Genomic DNA, 27,304 nt, shown 5'->3' on the forward strand with positions numbered 1-27,304 from the left:
AGTAATGAATTATCCAAAGTAGCCAAAGGGGAAAAGATGAAAATCTCTTACAGAAGCTATTCAAGTCATCTTTCATAAATGTCCAATCTGACAAGAACATTTCCTTACCTGAAACAATGTAAATCCATCAAAGCCCAAATCCCTTAGCATGCCCCCAAAGGACTCATAGTACAATGAAGATTAAGCCTTTAATCACACATTTAATCCTAGCACTCATGAGGTAGAGATTCAAGCTAGCCAGGGCTACACAGCAATGATGCTGTCTTTAATAAAAGTCCTTCACGAGTACTTTCCCATTTCTAAATCCTAATTTTTTTCTTTCCTTTTCTAGTATTAACAGGGTTAGGGGTATGATTCAGTGGTAAAGCATGTAAATTATCGTGCACAAACCCAAGTTTGATTGATTCTCAACAAAAGGGTAATGAGCAACAAACCAGGAGGCTTAATACACCAATTTCCCTCTACCACCCCCAACCTGGTGAAAACTCCATCCCGCTCCAGACTGCCCTAAGCTTTTTCGTTCCACCTCCATGCCTTCGATACTAGAAAAAAAAGCAAGTAGACTGAAGGTTAAACTGAGCGGTGAATCTGTCCTTGGCTGGAGAAAGGCAGTGATGGGAACAGGGGTTGGAAATGGGATTGAAATCTGACTCTGGCCTCTCCAAAATTTAAAGGCCTAGTTTCTCACCTGCGGCTGAAGCAGGGCAGGGTATGAGGTTTTAAAAACCTGGAGAAGCAGCAGGTTGTTAAAAGTAACCTCAACATCCACTCTTCTCACAGGAGCAGATCCAGCCACCTACGGACGATCTACTGATGGCCTGGCCCACTCCTCAAGAGCCTGAGCCCCTGATCATCAACGAAGTCCTCTACCAAATGATCCCAGTCAGGCAACCTTATTGCTTCAAAAGAGGACAAGGGTTCCAAGGTTACTCTACGTCCAAGGAAGACAAAATATATATTGCCACCAATCCACAAGCTGCAGGAACTCTCAGAGCTGAGACGAGACAACTAGTGAATCTATACAAGGTGCTAGGAAGCAGGGACCCTGACTCAAAACTGGGCAGCCTGACCAGCCCCTTGACAGTCACCCCAGTGAACTACCTTCCTAGCCATGAAGGCTATTTACCATCCAACATAGAAGACCTCTCCCCACATGAGGCTGATTCAACTGATTCTTTAGAGCTGGAGCATCAACATATTTCTCTTTCCATTTTTGCATCAAGTTCTCTCCGCCCACTCACCTTCTGTGGTGAGAGGCTGACTCTAGATCGGTTAAAGATGGGCTATGACTCCCTCCTGAGTAATGAGGCTTGATACCTAGAAAGTCAATGTGCCCCATAGTAGATTTACAAAGGCAGCACAATATATCTATTTGCCCAGGTCCAGTGGTCACCATCTTCAGTAGTATCAAGCCTGTCTATAGCCCTAGGACAGTACAGACAAGCCAGCTGTCTCTGGATTAAGTTAGCTTCACCATAGGGACTTAAGGGATAAGGAGGTAAGACAGCAACACTGATGAACAATATAGAAGGACCCCCCCAAGATAGTCATGCTCATTTGTCACACACACACCATGTGTTTCACCTTTAACATCTGTCAATCACCATCCGCTTAATGAAGAATTGCCTCTGTGCTTTTACTCCATGTAACTTCTGTTATAGCATGCACTGCCTTCAACACCGGTTATCTCTGGTCTAAAACAGACTTAGCTGTTTATTCATAACTATGGCCTGACCCAGCATGCTCTCCTATCATAGCAATGGCAGAGCCCAGCATCACTTGAAAGGTCCAAGACAGTTTTTTCTTAAGTATGAACCCTATCTCCACCCCATCCTCGCCAGTAACACTACTTTTCTGTGTCTGGTATTTTCATTTAACAAAGTATCTATTGCAAATCTGTATTTCCTTTTCTAACCTAACAAATTAGCAATCTGACCATGTAACCCAACCTAGTCCTGCAGACTGCTCTTATTTTTTGTTTACCAAACTTCCTATGCACCTCTAGAAATTGAAGATCAGTTTGCATATAAACATCCTTAGTCCACTGCCATGATAAGGCTACCTGTTCTCAGGGCAATTCACTAGCAATGTAGTGAACTCCTGCTGTTTTCTTGCTATATTTTCTCTTCCCTCAAAGCCCTAGGTGATATTTAATTCCTCTTAAGGTTTCTCAACTCATTAAAAGACCCATGTTAAGGCTGAAAGCCTCTTCCATACTTTCCTTCATAAGATTCTCTTGTCCCTTAGTATTAGACTACAACCAACTTGGCAAGGGCTTCCCAGTATAGTGCCTATTTGTGTCACCTGTCATCACTGTTCAGCTGGCTTGTTTCCCACCCTCTACTCTAGCACAAGCTTTCATAAGAACTACTGAAAATTTCACACGCAGGTGGGGGGGGGGAGGTTATACTTTTAATGTACATTAAGAATGTATCACTTTGCCTGATCTCTCAATGAATGTCAGAGGGCTGTATAACGTTTCCTGTAACCTTTCCTGACCATTCCAAGTAATTTCTGTGATTTCTTGCAAAACGTCTTCCCTTGATCCCCAGATAAAACTCCAAGCTTCAAGTCTTTCATTCCTTGGTATTTTTCAATTCTAAAATACACTCCACAAATAACTTAGCATCTACCTTTTAATTAATAAAGTTCCACAATTCTCTGAAACCTAAACACCAGTATATACCACATCAAAGGAACTCATGGGTATCTCCAACTTTTTACTTGTATGAAGGTAGAATACAGAGCACTGTTAGGCAAACATTTCACTGAGCTTTGTCCAGACCTCAAGTTAAGGTGGATATTCAAATTGCCCTGAAAATGTCCCTTTTCCAGAAGCCAGGTTCTTTAGTTCTATCTGCAAGCAATTGGAGTGTTTAAACTTCATCTCTCACACATTCTCCCCTCAGAATTCTCTTAAAGTCAACACCACTTTTTAGCTACAACCACAACTCACCTATGTCCTGGAGCAAAGAGGAAAAGAAATGCCCGTGTTCCATTCCTTTCCTTTCTCACTGGGATCTGTTTTTCTGAGTCAACTGAAAGTTGTCCACTATTCTGATATAAAAGATGAAGCCCTTCAAAGGTTTATTTTTCCATCTAGCCTATAGGACACATGTTTACTTTGTGCTGCTTATGAAATGCTTTACTTGAGAAGGTAAAACTTTTACTACAAAATATCTTCATTTAAGGGTTTAAAAAAAACCTTTCCTACAAAAGAAAAGCAATTTATACTAAAACTGCTTAGTGATACAGCACATACAAGCACATAGCCTACCACATACAAGAACGTGGGTTGGATTCCCCAGAAGCAGAGGACATGGTGGCATTTCCAATTTGAGTAATGGAAAGAATCAAGTTGAAATATATAGCTTATACCAAAATAAACTAATAAACTATAAAACACAGAAAACAGGTTAACTAAGTCTGTACTTCAGTGACACAAAGTACAAAATATCCATTAAATGTAATCAACTATAATTAGAAAAGTAATAAAAACCAAATACTTTTTAAATATTTTCACCAGCTAGCAAAGATTACAGAGCATGGTAACCAGTATTAGAGAAGGACCGCTGGACAATATTCAATAAAATTCTAACTACCAATTCAATTCTCATCAACACAGACAAGAACAGCTTACTATCCTAAGTAATTTCCCCAACAGTAAGAATGGAGAAGACAAATACTATCTGTACAATGAAAATACTACAGAGTTCAAGGCATCTGACTGCATTATTTTTACTTCTAAAGCAAAAACCTAAAACTGTACTGTGCCACTGGTCTCTGTGACTCTCTTTAGTGACAATGAGGATAAAACCCATGGCCTTGTACACTCTAGCACTACAGACTTAGCCTTTCACATTTTAATATCTGAGTGGTTTAGAGCAATTGCTCTTGTAACAGTCTCTACTCCCAACACAACATGGTGTGTTGATTAACTCCAGTTTCACACCGGATACCCAATTCTGGCCTCCACAGTTATGGCATACAAGCAGTGCATATACTTACATCCAAAACACCATACACATAAATAAAATATAAACAAGTTTTACACTCGCTCAAACTTATTGTTAAATCTAGGGGTCAGGTTATGCAATCCAATGCCTCTGCCTACTGCACTAAAGTGAGTGGACCATGTTTGGACCTGTCTAAGCAAGTTAAAGATATACTGGTACCAACCTCCCCATGTTTGCTTTTTATTGGTATGATAAAACATCATGACCAAAACCAATGTGGGACACAAAGGATTTATTTGGCTTACATACTCAATCACAGACCATCACCAAAGGAAGCCAGGGCAGGAACTGAAGCAGAGACCATAGAGGAACACTGCTTACTGGCTTGTTCTCTTGTCTCCCACAAACACAGCCAACCCATTAAGCTTTGAGGACTTCCACTTTCCCCAAAGCAACAGGAAATATTCCACACCTGTGCAGTCATTTGCTTTCTCTGGCTGTGATAAAACCCTGACCAAATGCAAACTTGAGAGCAAAATATTTATACATTCTAATCACTGAAGACAGGAAAAATAACTCAAAGGTAGGAATTGAAGGAAAAGACCATGAACACTGTCCTCTGGTCTGTTCACCTTCCTTTTTAGAAGAAAATAAAAATGCTACCCAGAGATACAGGGGTGGCATCTCCCCCCTTTAAGTTGGGCCCTTCTCACATCAATCATTAACCAAAAAAATACCACCAGACACGACTACAAACCAATCTAATGTAAGCAATTCTTCAATTATGCTCCCCTCCCAGACAAATGTGCTAAATTCACAAAAAACCTAACCATTACACTGACAAATCTTACAAGGTGTGGAGATCTGGTTTTAAGATAGGGCCATGCTATTTAACAAGACTCCAGCTTATATCCTTAAATCCAGCTTCAAGTACCATCAAGCCTAGCACATGCCCTTTAAACTGAGAATAAATTTCCACCTCATAATTCTACCCAACTTAATGTACTTTGAAGAGTAGCATAAATTACTTAAGGCAAAATAAGATTATTGAAATAGTCAGTAAAAACTATTTTTCTGTCTTCATTATACTGTACACATCATACTGGGTACATTTTCAGAAAAAGGGTAAAGACCATTGTACAGAGTGATTCTCATTAACTTTTCAAAAACCCTGAAACTTAAGAATATTTTCATTAGTTTAAAAACACTATAAAAAGTCTAGTGCAGTGGCTCCTACTTTTAATCCAAGCACACATGAGCTAGAGGCTAGCCTATTTTTAAATTAATAACTACCTCCAAAACTAAATATAGGGAACAAAGCCCCTGTTCATTAATCATCCCTTTGACTAATGTGGGACTCTCCAAGATTTCATTTAGAAACAAAAATTTTAACTTTTATTTCATCACAAGACCACTATTTGGCTTTACTCTAAAACTGTAAACACTGGTTTCCCTCACCTTGTACAACTCAATTTGATTATATTCTTTTCAGTCTTTATAAATGACCAGAAAATTGCCATGTTTGTATCTTCTGCCATTCTTAGAGAAATGACTACTTCAAAAGCAAATAAACCCTAAGAGACTGATAAACCTGAAAACAGAAAGTATCTACAATTTCCTTTAACTAGAAAGAGCTGATTAAGATGCTCAAGTTTACTAGCCGTTTCCTCTACTTCAGTGAAAACTACCTCCATCTCTTGATTTTTAAAATGAGATGTATGGAAGCTAGATCAATCACTATTAATAAAAAAAAATCTAGATTCTTTGAGATACTCTAGACTTATCACTAATAAAAAATTTAATCCAGATTTATTTTTAATATAGTGACCAAGTATATTATATAGTGACTTTCTGTTGAAGGCATAGTACTGAGGCACATACTATGTAACTTCTGAGAATATGGATTCACCATTCCACCCCCATGTTAACAAAAGGTCAACGAACTGCCCAGGTCTTGAAACAACAAAGCTGTCTAACTTTATGTTAGATATTAGCATCTAGGTAAACCCTTCATGAATACATAAGGAATACACTTAAAAGGTATATAAAATCATGTTGAGACTCCCAGAAATCTTGGAATTCAGGAAAAATATGGGGGAAAAGAAGCTGCCAGAAATGGTAATTGCCCATCTATAACCCTCTCAGAAAAACCAAGCTGGAGACATCCAATTTCAGGCGAGCTTGCAATACTGACCAATATACTGACTCTTATAAAAACAAAAAAAAGCAAAACAAACAAACAAAACAAAAACAAAAATTCAAAATCTCATTCAATTGACTATCTCTAAAGATACATTTAACTTCACAAGTCATGGAGACCCATGTTTGTTCATGTATGCAATAGGAAAGAAAACATTATCTTGAACTTATTTATGGAACTCATGACTAAAAGTTCCATTTCTTCAACACAAAACAACAAAACTGCCTCCCCCTTAGTACTCACTGGCTAGAAGCATACTTAATCCCTAACAGTCCAGTCAAATTAACCTGGACCACTTTATGTATATGAAAATATACTTCTTCACAATTAGACATCACTCAATTTTAAAATGACAACTACAAGCCAAGTAATGTGTGCAAACTAATTTAAGCTACAATATCTTGTTTAAAATTAGCAAAATCGTGCTGTAATTTTAATTCCAGTTCTAATTACTGTCCTCTTCTGAATTTAATAGGATAATCTAATTGTCACAAGCTCAAAGATAAAGACAGACAGAAAAACACACTAAAATCTTAGAAAATAAAACTAGATACTATCTCTTACTTTTTGACTATGGACAAGTGGCTACCTGATAAGACACCTTAACCCCACTTTAAAGTGACAAGGACTGCTTTAAGAGTAGCATGATTTAATGCATATAGCGGTAAATAAATCTTTATTTTAAAGGAGTTCTTACATTCAGGCCTGGAAACAATCAGGACATAGCTAGCAAAACCTTACACTTCAGCAGCCACTTATCCCAAGAAAACCGAACAATTCAAGTTGAAGTTTGATGACAGAACATGTGTCCAGGACACACAAATCCCTAGCACTTCAAATCAACCTAAGGGGGAAAAAAAAACAAAAACAAACAAAGCCCCACAAATCACCTGACAACTGGTTTTGCCACTGCAGATAAATTACTAAGGCTGTTTAGTAAGGTAATACTTTACTCTGTTACTAGTAGACATACTCATCAAACCATACTAGCAGTCTGGTTTCTGGTTTTTAGTCAACATGGGATATGACTTTCATTTAATATTTACATAATAATTTCTCTACAATTACAAAGGTTAGGGGTAGAATATATTTTCCATTTACTGTGGTTATAGCTAAGCAATTTGGCCAGCATGAGCAAGGCCCTGGATGGATACCTAGAACCAAGGTAGTAGGGTGGGGGAAGCAAAACTGCATGTATCACAGGTAGCTCAATGTCTGGCAGCTTGTCCACAGATATGCCTACAATGTCTTACCTTTAAAGTCAACATTAGTAAGGTTCATGCAGCCTCATTTTTAATTTTTAATACCTGGTTTCTTCCACCTGCTAATGCTCTTAAGACATTTTTAAAAATTTCAACACAAAATACTTACACTTCACTTCCAAGCTCAGTTATTACATTTCTTTCTATTTCAGTCATCTCTAGTAATTATAAAAATAACAATCAGAAGCAATGCACAATCTCTCTCCAAACCCATACCAAATACATTCACAACTCTGCAAATGACGTATTGTGAACTGAATAAAATGAACTATAAAACCTGCTGTTACATTTAAGATCTCTCAGCAACCCCAAATAGTATTCAACTAATAACTATACCCTCCCTTTAATCCAAGCTGGAAATGTCCCAAAACTTTCAACTGATACCATTTACCTTTAATAGCATTCAAGCCATTATATCCGCTCTTGAAATCACTGTACTAACTTCAGGAACTTCGTCATTAAGATAGGTATTCCAAGCAAATACGGGACTCAGCAGGTTTATCAAATAAAAACCTCTCATGATATCTAAACATTCAAAAATCTTAAAAGTAGCATTATCTTAGGATAATGAAAAAGGGAAACCAAGAAACATATAAAGGGGTTCCCACTTGATTGCTTTTATCTTTTAGGAAATGAGCATGAAAATAAATTGTTATTTTCAACAAAGTTTACATTTAACTCGACATAAAGTGATCCTGAAAGGAAATTCACAGGTATCAGACAGAATTAACCAACTTGTTGATATTCAGCCTACTCTGAAAGTCTGCAATAAAATAAATGCTTCTATGTTTTCTGGTTACAGTGACTCAATGAGTAAAACTTGTGCTTCTAAGAGCAGGTGTTTTCTACAACATGTAGCTGAAAATCTGTAAAGATGTTACTATTAAAACAAGAATTAAGATACTTTAAAGTTTAAGCATACTGACTTAAGGGAGCATATGCTCCAACCTCAAAGGCGCCAACAAGTCTACTTGCCTCTGAAAAGCAGGGGTCTGAACATGTGAAACTTCAAGCAGCACTAGTACAGAACAAGTGCAGCGTAAGTCACCAGCTCAAGTCTATTAAAAAAAAAAAAATTCTTTCCAAGCTGTCAGACTTGCTGGCAACAAGATTAATAAATGCAATGAATAAATGTATTATATAGTAACTTTTAGATGTATACATGAAACCAATCATCTAGCTAGCAAAAGAGCTCCAGTATTTTTATAATTACAACAGGTTTTTTAAAAAAAATGACAACTAACTAGTCTTTAAAGCTTTGAATAAAATTCCTTCCCTATTTAATCAATAAATGTGAATAAAAATACCCTAGAAAACCTGGATTTTTTTTAACCATTCTACATATCTACCTTTTTAATAAGCAATGATGCTTCTGTTCAAAGAATCCATCAATTACCTAATTATCTAATGGAGGAAATGGAAACTGATATGTAACACTATCAACTCAAGACTGTATCATAACATATAGGAAGTTCATAAACAAGATAACTTGTTTTGAATTTTATGGTGTTGCTGTTCCAAATTAAAGCTGGCTTTGAAATACTAAAAGTTAAGATACTTTTCCATCTCAGCACACTTACCAATGAGTGCCCTTTGGTTTTTATAAAATCAAATAAAGATTGTTGATTATGGATAAACATTTTGATTTCAGGGTCTTTCATACACAAATACCAAATGGCTAGCTTATTACTTTATACAAGTTAACTATTAGGCATTAACTTACTCTGCCCACCTTGTTTAAGGAAAGGTAAAACCCACACCCACAAAACTATTTCACTGAACACAGGCTGTATCTATCAACAATAAGTAGCTTACAAAGTTCCAAAAGCAGTGTTTAGTTTTACTTTTAAAATGAGGAAGCCGTACATTTTAAAAGTAAATATAGGTGAATCAGGTATATATAATTTGAACCTAATAAACCATGCATGAGCCAAACGTTAATAAACCAATATGTTTTGAATTTGTTCAAGTACTGACATTTCTGTATAAAGATTTAGTATACATCAGCTATCATAAGATGTGAAAAGAAATTTTTCAACTCCCAAATTAAAATATATAGTTAAAATATATAGTGGTTAGTATTCCACACAGCATAAAATCTTATAAGTCAGAAGTTTACATGTCCCAGCTGACCACGTGTGAAAATGCAAAGCAGGTATTAAAACCAGTATTTGATGGCCAATATTTAAAACCAGCTTGTAATTGTAGGAACATCTAAGTCCTTAATTAAAAAACACAAATGAAGTGAAAGCTTTAAACTGGTACACACTGTTCACACCTATATTTCAAGTTTGGAAATGCATATTTGCAAGCAGCAATACAAAAGTATTCATGAAGAATGCATAATCTCTGAAAATTATGAAAACATCCCTGCTACCAATACATTTCTAAATACAAAACTGACTAACATATTTGATACTTCTGTGTAGCTAGAGAAGTTCGTTTTCAAAACAGATAAAATTCAGTCTTTAGGTGTGAATGGTATGAATGACAGTCTTTTTTTTTTTTTTAATTCTTAGTTGTTTGGGATCCTTAAGCATGCAAAAGCTTTGAACAGGAGGGTCCACAAAGGAACCAGTGTTGTATTATGGCATCCAGTTAGGCCAGAGCTGGAAATGCCTCTGGGTCATCTACATCAGGAGCAGAAGCACTTGACTGGGGAGGGAAAAAAAGAAAAACATTATTAGCCACAACTCTCAAACCCTGAAATTAGCCTGCTAATGTCTGTACTTAAGACACTGAATTCTAAAAAGTTCATCTTAAGACACTATAGATCAAAGCTTCTACTTTAAAAACAAAATTATAAACCAGAATAAAACTACATATATTTGTAGTGAGTTTCTTTCTGCAATGAAATGCTGTAATTTATTTGATGTGCTAGGGATCATATGCAGGGTTTGTACATTATAGGTTAAGTGTTATACCAGAGTGACACTTCCTTCCCACCCACTTCAGACAAGATTTTTGCCAGGCTACCCTCAAACTCATGATCTGAATCTCCAAGTACTGGGATTATAGTTATGTGCTACCACACTGAGCATACTTATGATTTCATATAAGCAAATTTCAATACTACACCTGGGTTCTCATTTTGTTACTAACTTTGTACTTTCCACTTTCCAACATAATAGTAATCAGTGAGCAATCATTTAAATGGCACAGTCAATGTTAGAAATAATCAATTACTTACAGCCTGGAAAACAAACCAAGTTATTGAAAATCCTCATGTATGTAAAACCTTCCTCTTTAAAATGTCAGGAAAAAAAAAAATCACTGATGATAAAACCTACTGCATTGCTACCACCCCACCACATGCAGCCTCCAAAGCAGGTAGGGTGGTCGGTCTGAGCCTGTGAGTAATAACCCCTTTGTGATTGTGTGTGACTGTAAAGACCTTTTCACAGGGGCTATGCATATCATAGAGCCACATTACAATTCACAACATTAACAAAAATAGTTCTGAATCAACAAGAAAAACAATCTTATGACTGGGGGCTCAAAACCTAAGGAAAAGGGGTGCAGCATTAGGAAGTTGAAAAGGCACTGAGGTAAGGCTACTTTAAAAAAAGCCAAAAACAAAACAAACAAACAATTACTAAGACAGGTGTGGTGGTCCAAGTCTTTAAAACCCAGAACTTGGGAGGCAGCCTGGTCTACAGAGTTAATTCCAGGACAGACTGGTTGTAAAATGAGAGACAGTTTTAGAAACAAAAGTCCTCAAAATAAGATTACAGGATTCTATGGTTTATTTTAAACTGGACACTAAGGTTATCCGTAATACTGTCAACAGGCAATTCTGAATTCAAAATCAACTCCTTGGACATCTCTCAAAATTCTCATTAAGCATTTGTTTTAGAGTGGGGCATGGTAGCAAAGGGCTAGTCACAAGCTTTGGGAGGGTGCAGTCTGACTCCAGGTTTGGAGACAGCCTGATAGAACACCCATGGACAAAAATAACATTGAATTCCACATTGTTGTTTTTCAAGACAGATTTTCTCTGTGTAGCCCTGGCTGTCTAGAACTTATTTTGTAGACCAGGCTGGTCTTGAACTTTTAGAGATCCACCTACCAAGTGCTGGGATTAAGAGCATGTGGCACTATCACCTGGCATGAATCCCATTCTTAAATTATGGCATAGACTAGTCTCTCAGAGGAACTTTTGCAATCCTAAAATTGTCTTATACCTGGATTTACTCAGCAGTGAGGATATCCCACGAGTAAAAAATAAATACCAGCATGCAAAAATTGTTAACACAGCACCCTAACAGGTAGTGAGTAAGACTTCAATGGAATAGTTAATTCAACTTATTGGCAGCACTACTCTAATCATTAAGGTGCTTTAAAAAGAAAGCAAAACCTAAGACCCATGGCTTTAATCCCATGTCTCCAAAGGCAGAGGCAGGCAGATCTGAGTTCAAAGACAGCTGGTCTGCATAGTGTGTTCCAGGCCAGCTAGAGCTCCAAAGTGAAACTCTGTCTCAAATGGTGTTTCTTATTAAGTTAATTCTTTCCTTAGTTCCGCTTATGCCCCTCTCTGCAAAGTATCTAGCCAGTAATCTCTTACAAGTCTTAAATTGGTTAAAACAGAAAAAGCATCTTAAAATTACCTTATCAGTTCTGCTGCCACGGTTTGGACGACCACCACGCCCACGTCCACCACGTCCTCCTCTGCCACCACGTCCTGGGCGGCCTAGGTCTCCAAAATTGATCTCCAGTTGAGACGTTATATCATTTGCTGGCTTTCGGAAATGATGATCCATAACTGAATCTTCAGCATGAGCCTAAAGTATTAAGAAAAGACCCCTTGGTAATTAATATAAAAGGAATCGTGCAAAATTCTTAAACCTACTTTCTCCCCCAAAAGGCAAATCCTCAATCCTGTACTTTGTCTGCATGAATATATCCACTATCTAGCTCAAAAAGTAGTAAGCTCATTTGGGGCTCAGCTAGTGACTTTGAAGAATGCGATTTAACAAATTTCTCTGAATTGCAGGTAATACCAGTCCCTGATTACTGGCATATAATGCAAGTGACAAGTTCCCACTCTAGTCCTGAATCTTCAGCACTGAGTATTTTTAACATTTAACACAGTTTCTTCAAATTTGTATTCCAATATGATATGGCATGTATTTTCTACTTGTGATAAATCTGAGTTGTTTTTTTTTAATCTATATTCTTTCAAAATTAAGACCTCCTTCCCTAGGCTGAATGTACACAACACAAGTTTTGTAGTTTATATACACAATTACATAAGTTGAGCAAGCAATTACATAGGTTGAACCTACCTCAAATACTAAAATTTTTGTGCAACATGATTTCGAAATCAAGGGTGCTCTGTACAAATATTCCACAATATGAAACATGTTTGGTTTCAAGCATTTTAAGACAAGGATTACTCATCCTTCACTGTTCCTCGACCTACCTAAATTACCCTAACTTCAAGTCAAACAATACGAACTTTACATTAGAGACTCTTGGAACTATAAATTAATCCACTAAAAAGATTTTACTAATAAGATGTTACAAAACTAAATCTTTATACATAAGCTACATGTCTCAGCATAGAAGGAATAAATAAAATGTGACAATTTTGAGTTTTGACTGTTTTGAAAAACACAGCAAAGATTATGAGAATGTGATATTTTGATTCCAAATGTGACTGCTTCAGATTGAACACAGCAGCTGCTACAAACAGTTTATGCGACTGCATGGTATTTGAAATTCTGGGTACTTTTCAGAGGATATAGAAATGCTAGGACCCCAAGAGGCGAGGTGGGTGGGTTGGTTGGAGTTTATATCCAAAGAAAAAAAACAAGAACTTAAATAACCTGATTGCAAAGATGAAACTTATCCCAAGGAACTCAATGCCCTCAATTAGAAGGAAGCAATCTAATAACATAATCCCCCTTTCCAATCCCTCAATATATTCAGGATTCTCTTTCCTCTCCCCTTTGCTCTCCCAATAGTATTAGGGGGTTGAAAAAGTGGAAGAAAAAGAACCCACAAATTAGCAAAAAAGAAAAAACAATAAAAGAACTTACCTCCTAATGCCTGTCTTTTATATATTCTAGATGAAATTAGTTTTAACCCTTGGCTGAAAATTTCCCTTAACACTAATCAAAGTTGACTTAATACACATAAAATCTATTTTGAAAGCCAAGGCATACACTATCCTTTCTAGCTACCTAACATATCACAGCTATTACTTTCAAACACAAATGAACATTTTCTTTACACACTAGTTTCTGTATGCTGATACTCAAATTCCATCCCTTTAGTTATGACATGATTTAATGGCACTAGATCAACAAATACAAATTTTAAGGAAATCTAAGTCAGGCATATGATCTACAACAGCACCAAATAAATAAAAATCATTTCTCTAGCTTGTGGGTTTAAGTGTTTGTTATTTCAAATCACTGGTGTCATTTATTAACTTTCTAGAGCACAGAAGCAACACAAGCTCAAGTGAATACATTTGAACCTGGATAGGTTTACCACAAAGGAGTTTTGATACTCAAAGCACATTCCTTAACTCTTAGGTTGTGTTCTAGAATGTGATTATACTAAACAAATAAACCTACTCCTATCTCTCCAGAGCACCTAAGATGTCAATTCTCTGTCAATACAATAATTAAGCTTATCATTCCACAAAGCTCACTTCTTGCTTCTTAGAACCACCTGATTATATGTTATATAGGTAGTATCAATGTTAAGCAAACCAGTAAGCCCATATTTAAACAAGTATTCACATTACGAAAATAAAATACATGTATTAATACAAGTGACTTGATAAATAAGGATGACAGCTTCAATGTTTTAAAACCAACTGTGTATTTTAGAATCTTCAAAAATCAAGTTTTCTTACTTTATATAATACAGCAGTCCTTATTATTTGCAGAAGATATTAAAATTCAGGGAATGCCTGAAACCAGACAGTACCAAACCCTAAACTACACGTTATTCCTATATATGAGCTATATTAGGTTACTAATGGGCATCTACACACAATGCATGTATAGTTGTAAATCAATGATTCACACCCTCAGTTAGACAGTATAGAAAAACAAATGCTAAGCCTTTACCACACTATTCAGAATGACATGCAATATAAGAGTTCTGCAATTTTCTACTTAGTATTTTATTTTAGATCTTAGCAGAAGGCAAAAATCACACATAAATAGGCCTGCTGTAGTTTTCTGCCAAGTTCAGAGTAAAATATTTTAAATTGGAGCACACATCTTAATACATTGATGAATTACCTAATATCACAACTAGCTTTTCATACTAACATGTTATTTTAAATGGCAATTTCTACAATAATTTTTATAGTTCAATCAGGATTTCCGTCTATATCATTCTACTCATACAATACTAACAATTTTATCTGCAAGAACTAGGATAAGAAAAGTTCATTCTAATGAAACAAGATGTACTTACCAACCCTATTTAACTTCAATTCTATTTAACAATGTTTCTCACATTGGCCTCTGCCATCAGTATGCCTAACAACTAAAATGTATTTAGAAATTGAGTGCTAAAGGTTATGATTCAACAGCAGAAAATATGCTTTAACATATTTGAAGCCCTGTGGTCAATCCTCAAAATCAAAAATAAGTGGATAAACAAAATCTCATTAAATCTTATAATTTAACGTTTAATTTTACCTTTGCATTACAGTTTGAATTTCTGACACAGCCCAACTTATGAAATGAATAAATTCATGTATCAAAAAGGCCAGCAAATGCTGCTAGAGAAAAATATTTTATAAAAAATATCTAGCCAGATTCATATTTACATAAGCCTTAGCTATCAATATGACTTTCCCAAAAGTTTACATTAGTTCCCATGTTTCTTAAATGAAGAAAAATAAACATTTTCCAAGTCCTGAATATTTTCTTTCTGAACAAGTTTCTATATCAAATTAAGACTAAAACAAAGGTTAAGGGATGGAGAAATGGCTCAGAATTTAAGAGCACTGACTGCTCTTACAGAAGTCCTGAGTTCAATTCCCAACAACATGGTAGCTCACAACCATCTATAACAGGATCTGATGCCCTCTTCTGGTGTGTCTAAAGATAGCTACAGTGTACTTGTGTAAATAAAATAAATCTTTTTGTTGTTGTTTTTGTTTTTTTGCAAGACAGGGTTTCTCTATGTAGCCCTGGCTGTCCTGGAACTAACTCTGCAGACCACGCTGGCCTCAAACTCAGAAATCCACCTGCTTCTGACTCCCAAGTGCTGGGATTAAAGGCATGTGCCACCACCGCCCGGCTTTGTTCTTTTTTTTTTTTAATAAAATAAATCTTAAAAAAAAAACTTAAAAGTTATCCATTAGCCAGGCAGTAGAGGCACATGCTTTTAAATCCTAGCTCTTGGAGGCAGAAGCAGGTAAATCTGAAGTTCAAGGCCACATTGGTCTACAAAGCAAGTTCCAAAACAGCCAGAGCTACACAGAAGAAATTCCTAGCTCAAAAAACAAGTTATCCATATGAAAATTAAAAATAATTCAAGTCACATCTGAACAAATTTAAACAATTTTAACTTTACCTCTTCACTTTTTGATTTATGCAGAACAAAACCCTTTTTCCATTGTCCATCAGCACCTTCATTTGGTTTTCGGATATTAAATTCTACTTTTGCTCGGTCTTTATTTTGAATAGCTTTCCACTCATCCAAAGTCATCTCTTTTGGACCCTCTTCCTTAACCTCTTCAACTTCGTTCTCCCTGTGAAAAAGACATTTGAATTTTATGACTTGTGGCAGATACTAATTTGTAGAAAAATACTTGGTGGGGTTAAGAGCACTCACTGACTTGACACACTCACAATAGCTCACTACTCCCTGTAACTCCAGGCGATAGAAAGCCCTCTTCTGAATTCCACAGGCAACAGACAAGCAAATGGTACACATACACAGATACAGGCAAAACATTCAAATACATAAATCAAAATTTTAAGAATGTGTATTTCAAATTACAGTAAGAACTAATTGTTAGTAGTCTGCTAGAAAAGACCATCAAAAGTAGAATCACAGCTTTCTCTAGAACCCTGTGACTGTGTCCAACATGCAGGATGGTAGTAGAGAGCACCAGTCTATTTGCCCATTTGTGTTTACAAATTAACTTGCCTTCTTAAATGAGTATTTACCCTGAACTGGCCTTATTAACATTTCTTTGAAACTTTATTTTAAACTCTACCATCTTGTAAAAATAATTTCATGGTCTACTTTTTCTTAAAACAGTGTATGCGGTGCATACAAGTGTTCATATGTGCTTGTCCACATAGAGGCATGCCGAAAGTCAATGTTGGGGTTTTCCTTGAGCTCTAGAAAAATCTTCCCATCTTCACTAAAAGTGGTAAGGTTGGTCAGATGCACACTCATGCTTGAAACTCGAGCAGCAGGTGCTTTACTGACTGAACCAACCCCACCCCATCATTTTTACTCATAAAGGAGACCATTATATCTAATCTCCTACTTTTGCACTCAAAGTATAAAAACCTAATTTCTACAAATCTGAAATTCTGCTTAATTCTCAACTCAGACCAATCAACCTCTAACACATATGGACAGGACACCGAGATTTCACTAGTAATGGGACTGTCCACAAAACAAACTGGTTTCAGTATTTATACCAAAATAGTTATTTCCCAATGTAATTCCTAGGTTTCAACTATTTTAATTATCTGTTCCCCTTTTTATATAAAGCACAAGCCTAGGGATCCAATATCTTAGTCTAATTCCAAATGTCACCAAACAAATCATTTGCTATTTTTGGGAGCTCTGCTTCCTTCCAAAGATAGCAAGTGATTTAGTTTAGCATCATTGCTAAAATGTCTTTATATAGTTCTTTGTATTTGGAGAGATTATCTTATAACTTCCTGGAGTCAATTTGCATTCAATCTTGACAGGATGTTGAATAAAGTCTATCAAATCATTTTCAAAATATTCTGACAGTAATACCTACCTTTAACAACTACTGGAAGTTTTGCTTCTTAAACTTATCCTTCAAATATCCTTACATTGGGTTTCCCTCTACTAAGAGTAGACTGCTCTAACATGGCGACCATCATCTTCATTAGAAATAATTACCCCAACTGCTCCTGGGTCCTGACTAGAGAAATCCTTTCTAATGTCTTTGAGAATCACTCTGAAAGTGACTCAAATTTGTTTAATAAAGAAAAAGGATGTGCTGAGTATTGGGTGTACGATTAATCCCCATTATGCTTACCCCTCCAAAGTAACACATTTCATATTAAATTCTTTTGTTGTTTTGTTTTTCAAGATAGGGTTTCACTGTGTAGCACTGGCTTGGCTGTCCTGAACTCTCTCTGTAGACCAGGCTCACCTCAAACTCAAGAGATTCACCTGCCTCTTCCTCCCAAGGATTGAAGCTATGTGCCACCACCAACTAACATAGTAAAAATTCTCAATGTAAAAGACTATTTCCTTTTACTTCTGTATATTCCAGTGATATTCCAACAAGCTCACAAAATACAATTCGTCTCTCTTCATTAAGAGTTGCTCACCAAAACAGCACTTTATATTTCTATTCCTTTTTCTCCTTTTGAGGATCTCAAACTTGCTATATTGTAGCCCAGGCTGGCCTTGAATTCCTGATCATCTTGCATCTACCTCCTAAGTGCTATAATTATGGGCTTATGTCATCATGCCCAGCTACCAGAGCTACTCCTTTGAAGAAAAAAAAAAAAAGGAAGCTTAGAAAGAATACTCCTTTCTCTGATTGATCTAATGTGGCCTGTGAATCACTGTCCTATATGGAATGACACAGACCCAACACAGTTCCAACAAAATGAATCCATGTATTTACCAATTGATCTTTTTACATAATATCCCAAGTACACAGTGGAAAGTGACAATCTCTTCAATAAATACTAGGATACATAGGCTTTCTCCTACGCTCTATAGGAAAACCAATTCTTAAACAGTTAAAAATTGTAAATGAATGGATTGAAATGGGAGTGGTGGCACATGCCTTTAATCCCAGATCTAGTGACAAATGCAAGCAGGTCTTGTAAACTGAAACCAGCCTAGGCTACAAATTGAGTTCTAGGCCAGCATTACAAAATCGTCTTATCAAAAACCAAACAAGACTGAGAAATGGTTCAGCAGTTAAGAGCCACTCTTCCTGAGAACCCAGATTTGAGCATCAGAACCTACATACTTGCTATCATCTAAAACTCCAGGTCCAGATCTAATGACATCCTCTGGGCACTGCACGTGTGTCTTGTATATACAAACATTCACATAAAACATCTATTCATGCATAAATAATAAATAAAAACAAAGTTCAAATGGCAAGAATACCTCAGGGAATCGGTCTAGCCAATGACTCCAAAAAGCAAGGAAACAAAAACAAAATCTGACCAATGGGATTTCGTTAAACTAAAAAGCAATGTGCACAGATAGAAGAAAATACATCATAACCTATTCACCAACATGTTAAGAAACTGAAATAGCTCAACAACAAAAAAGCGAAAATGAGTAAATGATGGGGCCAGCAACTGGGCACCCTATCTCTTTGTGTTCAATGCCAGCCAGTCTGGTCTACAAAGTGAGCTCTAGAGCAGCCAGAGCTGCTACACAGAAAAACCCTGTCCAGAAAAAACAAAATAGAAAAAAAGGGAGGGAGGGGGCTGTCAATGATAGAAGAAGCTTTTTTTTTCCCAAAAGAAATACAAATGGCCACAAAGCATATGAAAAAAGGTTCAACATCAGTAATTATCAGTCGGGGTGGGGGGGTAGGGGGATGGGGGGAATCAATAGGGCTGGGGATGTAACTCAGATGGCAGTGTATACCTAGGACAGACGAAGAGTCCTGGTAATGCAAACTAGACATGACCAGGCACACCTAGAATCCCTGCACTCGGGAAAGGATCATGCATTAGCAAAGTAATCCTTCATTACATAGTTCAAAGGGAAGTCAGAACTACAAGAGACCCTGTCTATAAAAACCAAAACATCAAAACCACAGTACAATAATCAATTTCATTCTAATCAGAAATGGCTACTAACAGAGAAAGAAACGCTGGTGAGGGTTTAGAGAAAATACCCTCAAACCGTATCAGAACAGTACATCCATACAACCACAATGGAAATCAAAGACCGTCAAATGAATAAAAACCTAGAACCAGGCCTGACAATTTCATCATTTAAAATATATTATGCTGAACTTTTTAAACTTTTCCTGGGGAGGCAAGAAAAACATGTATTTATTCCAGGTCAAGCACACAAAAGGAAATTATTCTAGCTCCCTGGTGAACCAATGAGTTTCATTAGTTATTTATAGGAGTATGGGTAAGGGTTTATTTACAGTAACACAGGAAACTTAGGAGAAATAACACCAAAAAAAAAAAAGCTTTCTGCCCACCCTTTAGCAGTCATTAACGGCTTACACATATTCAGAGGGTCCTTAGACCACCTGGTAAGCTCCACTAGAACCAGTGTTTAGCAGCAGTTACTCTGATTTCAAGACAACAGTGCTCATGTCCTAACCCAGTAGACTGAGTTCTACAACATACCCAAAGAAAATAAAATCAGTGTGCTAAAAATACACCCAATATCCCATTGTTTACTACAGCACTAGAATAGTCCAGGGGATACAACACCCTCTTCTGGCCTCTGCAGATACTGCATGAATGCAGTGCACTTAGCACACATGCAGGCATACACTCATATACATGAAATTTAACAAAATGCTAATAAGCTAAAACATTCTCATCATTGCTTTTCATGGTTTCAAATAATTTGCTGTTCAAAATTCACGAATAAAAAAAACTTATAGCCGGGCAGTGTTGGTGCACGCCTTTAATCCCAGCACTTGGGAGGCAGAGGCAGGCGGATTTCTAAGGCCAGCCTGGTCTACAGAGTGAGTTCCAGGACAGCCAGGGCTACATAGAGAAATCCTGTCTCAAAAAACAAAAACAAAACAAAAACTTAAGAGTTGGACGTAATTTACCAAGTCGTTTCAAGTTGTCTTGTTTTAGCTTGTATAACTGAAAATGTAGAGATTACTTTGAACTGTGACTAAACACTACAAATACCTCTTATACCAAAACTTGGTTCAGTTTTTAATAATCCTACCTATTCAGAGTATAATAGCTATCTCTAAATCCTATCAAGTCAGTTCAAATACAAAGTACTTTGTTCCTTTTCCTTCATCCTTGAGTAGCAGCAGATCATTTTTTTTTCATTAGCTCTAAAAGGCTTTACTTAAAATACATATATTCTTTCAAAATACATACACCTTTCTAAGGTATATGAAAACGGTACAATTACCAAGCCAACAATATGGTAGTACACTTCTACATTCCCAGTACTTAGAACTCCAGACCAACCTGAACTACACAAGACAATATCTCTAATCAAGAAAGTCTCCTCTTATGTTGGTACAATCAAATAACTGCATTAAGTTACAGTTACCTTACTGGAAAAAAACCTGACAGATTTCCATGTTGGAGTGTTACTTCCTCACACAAAACTACTTACTTATTTTCAGTGTCTGCCACTGGGTGCTCTTCACCTTCAGGTGTTTCCTCAGTCACATTTGATTGATCCAAATCACTGCAATTATAAGATATTTGTTTCTGAATGTATTTGGGTGACTCTCTAAGGAAAGAAAGAAGAAAGGCATCTAGGTCCATTTACATGTAGCCAAAATTCCTTCATACAATAAAAATTTTTACATTTTTTTATATATTTACTAATTTTATTTCTAATTTTACTCTCCAGTAGACCTCTAAGAGAAAACAAATTATTAAATTAGCTAACACACTCTTTTAAAACAAGGCTTTCTAAGTCAGACACAGCAGTAGAGGGCTGTAATTACACAGCAAGTACGAGGCTAGTCTCAACTACAAAAAAACCTATCTCGGAAAAAAAAATCCAAAAACAAAAACCAAGAGAGGAAGAGGGCTTATCAGATTTTGTAAGGACAAGACTACAATAGCTACAGTTAGAACTATTAGTCTTTCCCAGCATCCTCATCACAGGGCTTCAGGACTATATATACATCCATTATCAAAATAAAACTATTAATACACTTAAGTATAAAAATTTGTTCATTTAATATAAACATATCTCACAAGACACTGTAAGGTTATATATAGCTTTAAGACAAAACATCAATTCTTGCTTCAGGAACAAAATTTAAGTTATTGATAATCCACTAGTAAGTTAACAGTTTTGGTTTCATTGAAATTATTTAACTTGAAAAAAAATCAGAATACCAACGTTAATTCATCTTTGACAGTTCCCCAGTTGTGAGATCCGCTACCTCCGCGTTTGTCCTCATGCTTCAGGCCACTGTAATGTGAAAAAGAACTAACAAAACTGAGTTAACATTATACTCTTTAGTTCTAGAAATTCAAATTTTGTTTTTATTAAATAAGCACATTTAAATCTCATATATACAACAATCAATATAAGACTTACGATCTATCACTTCCACTATGCCTATCAAATTCACGCTTGCCACGAGAATCAAATCCATCGCCTCGGCCCATTCCACGTCCACGGCCTCCTCGACCCCTTCCAAGACCACCTCGGCCACGAATAGGCCGTTCAATAATTGGTCTACAAAGCAAATTAAAAAAAATTTATCTCTAATGTTTCCAGAAACTGAAAAATCCACTCCAAGCTCAAAACCCAACAACTAAATATATGGTGTAGAAAATTCCAAGTGTATCTCTACTCATATATGGGAGAACTAGAAACTGTTTTGCTATTCTTTAAAGCACTGTGGGGTAGAACACATTGACTTACTGACTCACTGCATGTCATAATGCTATTCACCTACCTATACACACAAAAACTACAATCATCACAAGAAGCTTGCATGTGACATGAGGGAGAGCCAATAACACTGTCCTTTTAAACTCAGTGTCTGGGCAGAGAAAGGAAAAGAAAATGGACACTGGCTTAATTAAAATATTACTATTAAGAGATCTAACTTAAAACATGTTATCAAAAATGTAAATATACACATTTACATTTCTCTGAAATACACAAAGTAATCACTCCAACTACTCTGCCCAACTTACACATTTACAGTAAGATCTAACTAGGGGGCTGGAGAGTGGCTTAGGGGTGACTGACTGTTCTTCCAAAGGTCCTGAGTTCAATTCCCAGCAACCACATGGTGGCTTTCACAACCATTTTCAATGGGATCAGATGCCCTCTTCTGGTGTGTCTGAAGACAGCTACAGTGTACTCAGGTATATAAAATAGTCTTAAAAAATAAAATATTAAAAAATAATTTTAAAAAATCTAACTATTAGGTGACAAAGCAAGAAAACCTTATTTAATGCTTACCTATCAACTGAAAATTCACCTCCTTCACCTTTTTCTTCAAGTGGCTTTTCAAATCTTCTTTCACGAGGTGGTCGCCTTTCTGGTCTCCTATCAATTATTTTCCCATCACCCTGAAGTTGTTGATCAGGTCTTCTTCCAACTCGCCTTATTCCTTATGACAAATAATCAACATAAGCAAATCATTTTACAATCCAAAAAGTTTAGGCTAAATTATTCAAGCTGATGGGCATCATCCATGTATATTTAACAAACTAGAACATTCTTATTCAACAGTAAATCATATCTCAAACTTCATCTACAAGCATTCTATAACTGACAGAAAAATCACTAGGTATCATCACTCCTTTAGTTTCCAAGTCAAAGCCTCTTACTAAGAAATTTTAAACATACAGATAGTTCAATCAAGAGGGATATATTTTTGGCTTTTAAAACATCAAAGCTAGTTGGGCAGTGGTGGCGCACGCCTTTAGCACTTGGGAGGCAGAGGCAGGTGGATTCCTGAGTTTGAGGCCAGCCTGGTCTACAGAGTGAGTTCCAGGACAGCCAGAGGTATACAGAGATACCCTGTATCAAAGCAGTAGCCACTCATAAATAACAAAGAACTGGATATTCACTAAATATGCCCCTAAGAAGAATGAAATTCACCCTGTACTATTCTATATAATCTGGATGCGGAGGCAATAAAGAACTCTTGATTCTATAAAACTGTAATTCTGAAAGGAAAACAAAAGGCACTTATGAATTCTAAAAACAACTTTAAGACAGCTATTTGAACTAGACAGTCCCTACAACACTAATACTAGACTAGGTAAGGCAGGTTTACAAATTCATCAAGGCCATGTCACAACTCCATCCCAATCAAGCAGAGCTATTTAACCAGAAAAAAAAAAAAAAAAACAAAACCATCTTTCTCAGACCCAAACATTCAAAGTCCAAGTATGTGTACACATATCTCTATATACACTTCCAAATTTATTTTTTTAACACTATCGTGTAACCAGTAGGAAACACTTCATTATTAGTACGGATAGCAAGCCTTTTTCTAGGTCTGCTCTTACAAGTATCTGATTTCAAAGCATCTTCACAAATTAGACACAGAAAGACCTTCTTTTAGCAATTAAATTCTCAGGAGGCTGCAACTGTAGCTCACTTATTACCAGGGTGTCAGTAACATGTACAGCCCTGAGAGTTCAGTCACAGAACCCACTCTCAAAAAAAAAAAAGAGGAAAATAGAAAACTTATGGCACTAATACTTAAAGCATTAACTAATTTTTCTGCCTTTATTTTTTTCTGATAACATAGGAAACTCACAAAAAAAACCAATATATATTGATTATTGATACTCTAAAAGACAAGCTGATTGTTAAATGCATGCCTAATATTTCAGATATGCTCCAATTTCCAAGCCATAGGTGTTGACAGTCCAAAAAAAAATCAGAAAATGAGGAATACTTTTTGTAAAATTTTAAATAATGTGCCTATTCTAAGAAAATGGAACACCATCAAGATATTTATTTGTTCAGATATCTTTACAGTCATACAGTAAAGGTGAAATCTTAATATTTAAAGCTCAGTCTCTGTAAATTCTCAGGGCAAGCCTTGACCAAGGCATTTACATAAATTTCATCAGAGTTATGGTGTATTGGGGTGGAGCTATAGAACCAGCTCAGTCCTTGTAATGATAACCAAGCTAAACACACCCAAGGAACAATGGCTTGCTTCCCCACCCAACATTCAGTATGAGGCCTACATAATCAGAAAAAAACTTACTAAACTCATCAAGGGGTTGGGAATGTAGTTCATTGAGAGCTACTTTCGCTTAGTTTGCAAAAGGCTGGGTTCTGCCACTATCACTATCACAAAATATACATTCATCTACTGAAAAATGATATTTTTTAAAAAAGCATGCAAGGTTCTTTTACTGTACTTACCAGATACTTGAGTTCTTAACTGCACTAATAACCAGAGATGTTTTTTTGCTAAACCCAAAAAACCTGGTCTACACTTAAAGACATTTTGCCAGTTCTCAAATTCTTCAAATAGACAAAAGCTACAAATTTATGTAAGAAAAACATTACAATTCAGCATTGTGTTATCCAGACACAGGACACAACATAAGTTAATAATTGTTTCCATTCTTAGAGGTAGGTACTTTGTTTACAAGTCTACCAACCACTATCTAATACACAGCACTGACTGGCATTTTTATTCGAAATGTCCCCTTATGTATACATAACCTTGTTTAAAAGCAACTCTGGTTTAAGAGTGATCTAAGGGTTTGGGATGTGGAATGCAAATGTTCCCCAGCATGGACAAGGTTCTGAGTTCAATACCCAATACAACCCACGGAAGAAGACTTAGAAACAACATAGAAAAAATGCTGACTACTAATGTGAAAAAGTTTTCTGAAAGAAATGACAAACTTAATCCTGACTATAAACAAAAATGCCCTACACTGATGACTTATGCTAGTTTACAGGTAAGATCGTAAATTGGCTTCGTGGTGAAAACTGAATAATTTAAAATCACGCTTCATGCTTTGAACATTTTTAATGAGTTCATCTACCTAATGTGCTTTATTTACTCAACTTATTAATGTACTTCTGTGAATTACAGTCATCAAGGAGGTAAATTTTAGCAGTTTAAAATACACCAATCAGGAATTAAATGTCTTATTCAGCTATGTGATGTGAAGAAGCTTTATCGGCTCAGTACTTCTGTCCAAGTGATGTTTTCTAACACTCCAGACTATGCTTCCAAATCTACTAACATAATTCTTTCCTTTTATAAATCTACTACTAAGTACTGGATGTTTTACTCTAAGCCTTTACTAAAAAGACACCACCACCACCCCAAAAAAACCTTAAAACCTAACACAAGCTAATGAGGAACAATTCCTTTCATGAGCACGTGGCACTTTAACATAGTAGCAATTTTAAGATTCACAGGTTATTCTATACCTACTCCCTATTGATTTTTCACTTTTTCTTAGCCCCTAATTGCTTTGCCTTTTCACCCACAATAAGCCAGTAGTGGAGAAGAATGCTAAAATCAAAACAACTATGAAACTTCTAGTGCCCTGTTAGAGACTATTAACCGCCAATGAAGACCCGACCACGCTTTACGCACGTGCGGTAGAAAAGCTGCAGACTGAGCTTTGCTGCCGGGACGTGACAGGCTGGGGGCACTTATTTCGTCCATGAGTCCCAGAGCAGGCAAAGCCCTATGACCTGGGGGCTCCAGAGAATTGGAAGAGGGGATCGAGCCGTGAGATGGGTTCTGCTAATGACCAGCCTTTATTCAGAACTCCCTCAAAATGAGTGGGACCAAATTCTTCTCCTCTCCAACACTTTAATAATTCACGCCAATAAGTTACAGTAAGTACTAGCACGAGAGCGAAAGGGCACAACACAAAACGCACACGTGGGACACAAACAGCAACTCCCTCCACTCTTTTTAACAGTGCCCCCCAAATACAGACGCAGCCCAAGTGGCAACTCCGAGCCCAGGCCTTTCCTTGAGGGTCCGCGCCATTGTGGGACAAGATGGCAGGGCAGGAGCCCACAGCGGGCAGCGGCAGCCAGGAGCACGCCGGGCAGGAAGCAGTGCCCGCGCTGCTCCCGGGCGCGTTGAGCCAGGAGGCGAGCGCCCGGCAGGAATCGGCGGGAACGCCCGGGCCGCCCTCTCGGAGCACGCTCAGTCAGCCCAAGGCGGGAAGGCTCCCGCCGAGCCTGCGAGCGGCGTGGACTTGGGACCAGGCACGCTCCCGGCACCGTGAGGGGCTCCGAGGTCTCCGCGGCCCCTCCAGCTGCACGAGCAAGCGGCGGCGCACGCCCCCGTGCTGCCCGCCAGCCCGGACTCCCCACCGCCTCGCCCGGCTTTACCTTCTTTCTTAAGCGCCACCGGCGGCTGCGTCTCCTCCTTTTTGTCAGCCACGCCGACGCTGGGGGGCAGCGGGTTCTTGCGGTCTTTCTGGGACTCTCTACGCAACTGTTTGCCTGCCGCGTTGGAGTTGGTCTGGGCCGCGGCCTGAGCCGCGCTCTTGGCCCCGGGGCCCCCAACGCCGCCCCCGCCGGCTTCTTTTTTCTTGTTCTCTGCTGCCTTCAGTACCTCGAAAGGGTCCGATTCGTCGTCAAATAGCTGGTCGAATCGGTTGGTGACCACGCAGCCGAAGCCTTCCTGTAGGTGCCCAGGCATGATGGTGGCTCGGCGGCGCGTTCCTCCACGGATTGCAGCGGACCGCGCCGAGCCAAAAGCGCCTGCTTCAGCTCTTCCCACAAGATGGCCGGGCTGAGAGAGGGGGGCCGCCTTCTCTTCCGGCGCCAGGCACACATCCGGGAGCGGCCTGCGCCGCACAGCACCATGGGGCGTGTAGGCCACAGCTTATCATCCTGAGCTGTCTGGTTACTCCTGAACCACAATTCCCAGCGTGCACCGCGCAGCAACTCTTCGCGCGCGCCTGAGAGGCGGGATCTCAAGGAAAGAGTGCAGCGTGCTCGCTGAAGGTGGGGAAGCGAGTACGGGGCGGAGTTCTGCCACCTGCTCTTGTCAC

General features: G+C 37.7%; 2 protein-coding genes across 9 annotated transcripts in view; one reads left to right on the forward strand and one right to left on the reverse strand.

The window, feature by feature from the left end:
• The window catches only part of Il12rb2 (interleukin 12 receptor subunit beta 2), a 100,264-nt gene extending 97,685 nt beyond the window's left edge, over positions 1-2,579 (forward strand). For all 5 annotated transcript variants that reach the window (XM_028782437.1, XM_028782441.1, XM_028782439.1 and 2 more), the window contains one exon: positions 781-2,579. In XM_028782437.1, the coding sequence (XP_028638270.1) occupies positions 781-1,314 (534 nt within the window). In that variant the 3' untranslated portion in view covers positions 1,315-2,579. The remainder of the gene's footprint in view (positions 1-780) is intronic.
• Positions 2,580-6,815: 4,236 nt separating this feature from the next.
• On the reverse strand, positions 6,816-27,041 carry Serbp1 (SERPINE1 mRNA binding protein 1). Of its 4 annotated transcripts, none has more exons than XM_028782446.1 (8): positions 26,637-27,041; positions 22,752-22,902; positions 21,873-22,013; positions 21,672-21,743; positions 20,928-21,002; positions 15,969-16,146; positions 12,026-12,199; positions 6,816-10,073 (listed from the first exon to the last, which is right to left on the reverse strand). In XM_028782446.1, the coding sequence occupies exons 1-8, from the start codon at positions 26,947-26,949 to the stop codon at positions 10,017-10,019; spliced, it is 1,161 nt and encodes a 386-aa protein (XP_028638279.1). In that variant the 5' UTR covers positions 26,950-27,041; the 3' UTR covers positions 6,816-10,016. The 4 variants fall into 4 exon arrangements, with proteins under 4 accessions (XP_028638279.1, XP_028638277.1, XP_028638278.1 ...); XM_028782444.1 differs by having other exon boundaries at positions 20,928-21,047; XM_028782445.1 differs by having other exon boundaries at positions 21,672-21,761.
• Positions 27,042-27,304: the final 263 nt, after the last annotated feature.

The sequence above is a fragment of the Grammomys surdaster genome, unplaced genomic scaffold (genome assembly GCF_004785775.1).
Source record: "Grammomys surdaster isolate TR1022 unplaced genomic scaffold, NIH_TR_1.0 752, whole genome shotgun sequence".
Lineage (NCBI taxonomy): Eukaryota > Metazoa > Chordata > Mammalia > Rodentia > Muridae > Grammomys > Grammomys surdaster.